The 2910-nt window shown below is 36.6% G+C and overlaps 1 protein-coding gene across 1 annotated transcript; it reads left to right on the top strand.

The window, feature by feature from the left end:
* Positions 1 to 667: 667 nt before the first annotated feature.
* On the top strand, positions 668 to 1744 carry BESB_024670 (cytochrome b; the record flags this gene model as incomplete). The annotated part of the gene is made up of 2 exons (XM_029361155.1): positions 668 to 701; positions 1254 to 1744. The coding sequence occupies 2 exons, from the start codon at positions 668 to 670 to the stop codon at positions 1742 to 1744; spliced, it is 525 nt and encodes a 174-aa protein (XP_029214729.1).
* Positions 1745 to 2910: the final 1166 nt, after the last annotated feature.

Below are 2910 nucleotides of genomic sequence, written 5' to 3'. Positions count from 1 at the left end.
ATTGAATTATCGCACCCAGATAACTCCATACCAGTGAACCGGTTTGTAACTCCGCTTCATATCGTACCTGAATGGTACTTTTTAGCATATTATGCGGTGTTAAAAGTAATCCCATCCAAAACCGGTGGTTTGTTAGTATTTATGTCCTCTCTCATTAACTTAGCTCTTTTATCTGAAATTCGAGCTTTGAATACTCGAATGTTGATACGACAACATTTTATGACTCGAAATGTAGTCAGTGGATGGGTAATTATTTGGGTATACAGTATGATCTTCTTGATTATTATTGGTAGTGCTATTCCACAAGCGACTTTATATCTTATATGGTAGATTAGCTACTATCGTATATCTTACTACCGGATTGGTTCTATGCTTATACTAAATCAATAGTTATAATGACTACAGCTTCCAAGCAAACATGATTACCGTGATATTGAAATCCAACACTTTTAGCTGTCTTAAGCAGTCCAGTGGGTGGTGGTGTACTGCAATCATAAAGAACTTGGTTGTCTGTATCTCATAACCGGAGTCATCTTCAGTATTCTAGGAACTATAATGTCTTTTTTATTCGATTTGAGTTATACACTGGGATCGCGGATCATTTGTACAGAGACGATAGGCTACTTAATAATGTGATAATAACGATACATGCCTAGCTATGATCTTTATGTTCTTAATGCCTGCTTTGTACGGAGGATATGGTAACTTCTTTGTACCAATATATATTGGTGGTTCGGAAGTCGTTTTCCCAAGAACTAACGCGATCTCCTATTTTCTAGTACCATTAGGTTCTGTGTTGTTAACTCAAAGTATTTGTTCCGAGTTTGGTAGTGGTCTTGGACAATGTATCCTCCACTAAGTACTAGCTTGATGGTGTTAAATTCCAGAGGAACTGATTGGATTATCGGAGGTCTTGCAGTACTAGGAATTAGTAGTATTTTAAGTTCTATTAACTTCCTTGGTACTTGCGTCTTCATGGGTTCTAATGCTGGTGCTAAGAACTATATTCTATATATCTGGGCTATCATATTTACTGCCCCTTATGTTAGTCTTCACTCTACCTATTCTTACTGGTGGATTAGTTATGATCCTTCTTGATCTACACGTAAACACTGAATTTTATGATTCTATGTATTCTGGTGATAGTGTACTTTATCAACATCTATTCTGGTTCTTCGGACATCCAGAGGTATACATTCTAATTGTATTACACATCTTCTATTTACATTTAAATGGTTCTAGTAACCCTGCAGGTATTGATTCCGTACTTAAAGTAGCCTTCTATCCTCATATGTTAATGACCGATGCTAAATGTCTATCCTATCTAATTGGTTTAATTTTCTTACAAACGGCTTTTGGTTTGATTGAATTATCGCACCCAGATAACTCCATACCAGTGAACCGGTTTGTAACTCCGCTTCATATCGTACCTGAATGGTACTTTTTAGCATATTATGCGGTGTTAAAAGTAATCCCATCCAAAACCGGTGGTTTGTTAGTATTTATGTCCTCTCTCATTAACTTAGCTCTTTTATCTGAAATTCGAGCTTTGAATACTCGAATGTTGATACGACAACATTTTATGACTCGAAATGTAGTCAGTGGATGGGTAATTATTTGGGTATACAGTATGATCTTCTTGATTATTATTGGTAGTGCTATTCCACAAGCGACTTATATCTTATATGGTAGATTAGCTACTATCGTATATCTTACTACCGGATTGGTTCTATGCTTATACTAAATCAATAGTTATAATGACTACAGCTTCCAAGCAAACATGATTACCGTGATATTGAAATCCAACACTTTTAGCTGTCTTAAGCAGTCCAGTGGGGTGGTGGTGTACTGCAATCATAAAGAACTTGGTTGTCTGTATCTCATAACCGGAGTCATCTTCAGTATTCTAGGAACTATAATGTCTTTGTTTATTCGATTTGAGTGAACACATAAGATCATCGAATTTAACGGTATGCTCCTGAAAGTAACGGTACAAGCTGTAAACAAAGGACTCCTTAACTTAAACTGAGGAGTCAAGTAGGTACAAACCGTACAAGGATTAATTATGTCCATCTGTGCATCTAAGTTGAGACTATCGGTTATATATTTTAGACGCTAACTTCCCGGCTAAACTTTGACTTATTAAACCAGCCTGGGATCATAAAAGTACTATGTATGGTAAGATTGAGCGTGAACATTGGATGTCACCATGGTTATAGTTACGGTACATATATAAAATCTACAGTACGATTTGAGATTTGTTACGTGACGAGCGGTGTGTTTAAGACTAGTTTACATGCGCTCATTTTAATATGTAGTTATTTAACGAAGTTCTATTGTGCTAGCATGGTTTCGAGAACACACCAAATTTCCATGAGTCTATTCCGGGCACACCTCGTCTTTTATCGGTGTGCTCTCAATCTAAATTCATCTTATAACTTTGGTTTCTTAGTTGCAATTACCTTTGTACTCCAAATAATTACAGGTATCACTTTAGCGTTCCGATATACTTCTGAAGCATCTTGTGCATTTGCTAGTGTTCAACATCTAGTTAGAGAGGTAGCAGCAGGATGGGAATTTAGGATGTTGCATGCAACAACTGCTTCTTTCGTCTTCTTGTGTATCTTAATACACATGTCTCGAGGTATGTATAACTCCAGCTATAGTTATTTAACTACTGCTTGGATGTCTGGTTTAGTTTTATATCTACTTACTATAGCCACTGCTTTCCTCGGTTATGTACTACCATGGGGACAGATGAGTTTCTGGGGTGCTACAGTCATTACTAATCTCCTTTCTCCAATACCATATTTAGTACCTTGGTTACTCGGTGGATACTATGTATCTGATGTAACATTAAAACGATTCTTTGTATTGCACTTTATATTACCTTTTGTAGGTTGCATTCTA

The sequence above is a fragment of the Besnoitia besnoiti genome, assembly GCF_002563875.1.
Source record: "Besnoitia besnoiti strain Bb-Ger1 chromosome Unknown contig00132, whole genome shotgun sequence".
Taxonomy (NCBI): domain Eukaryota; phylum Apicomplexa; class Conoidasida; order Eucoccidiorida; family Sarcocystidae; genus Besnoitia; species Besnoitia besnoiti.
Note: the sequence above shows the minus strand (reverse complement) of the source record. Positions and strands in the feature narration are given on the sequence as shown.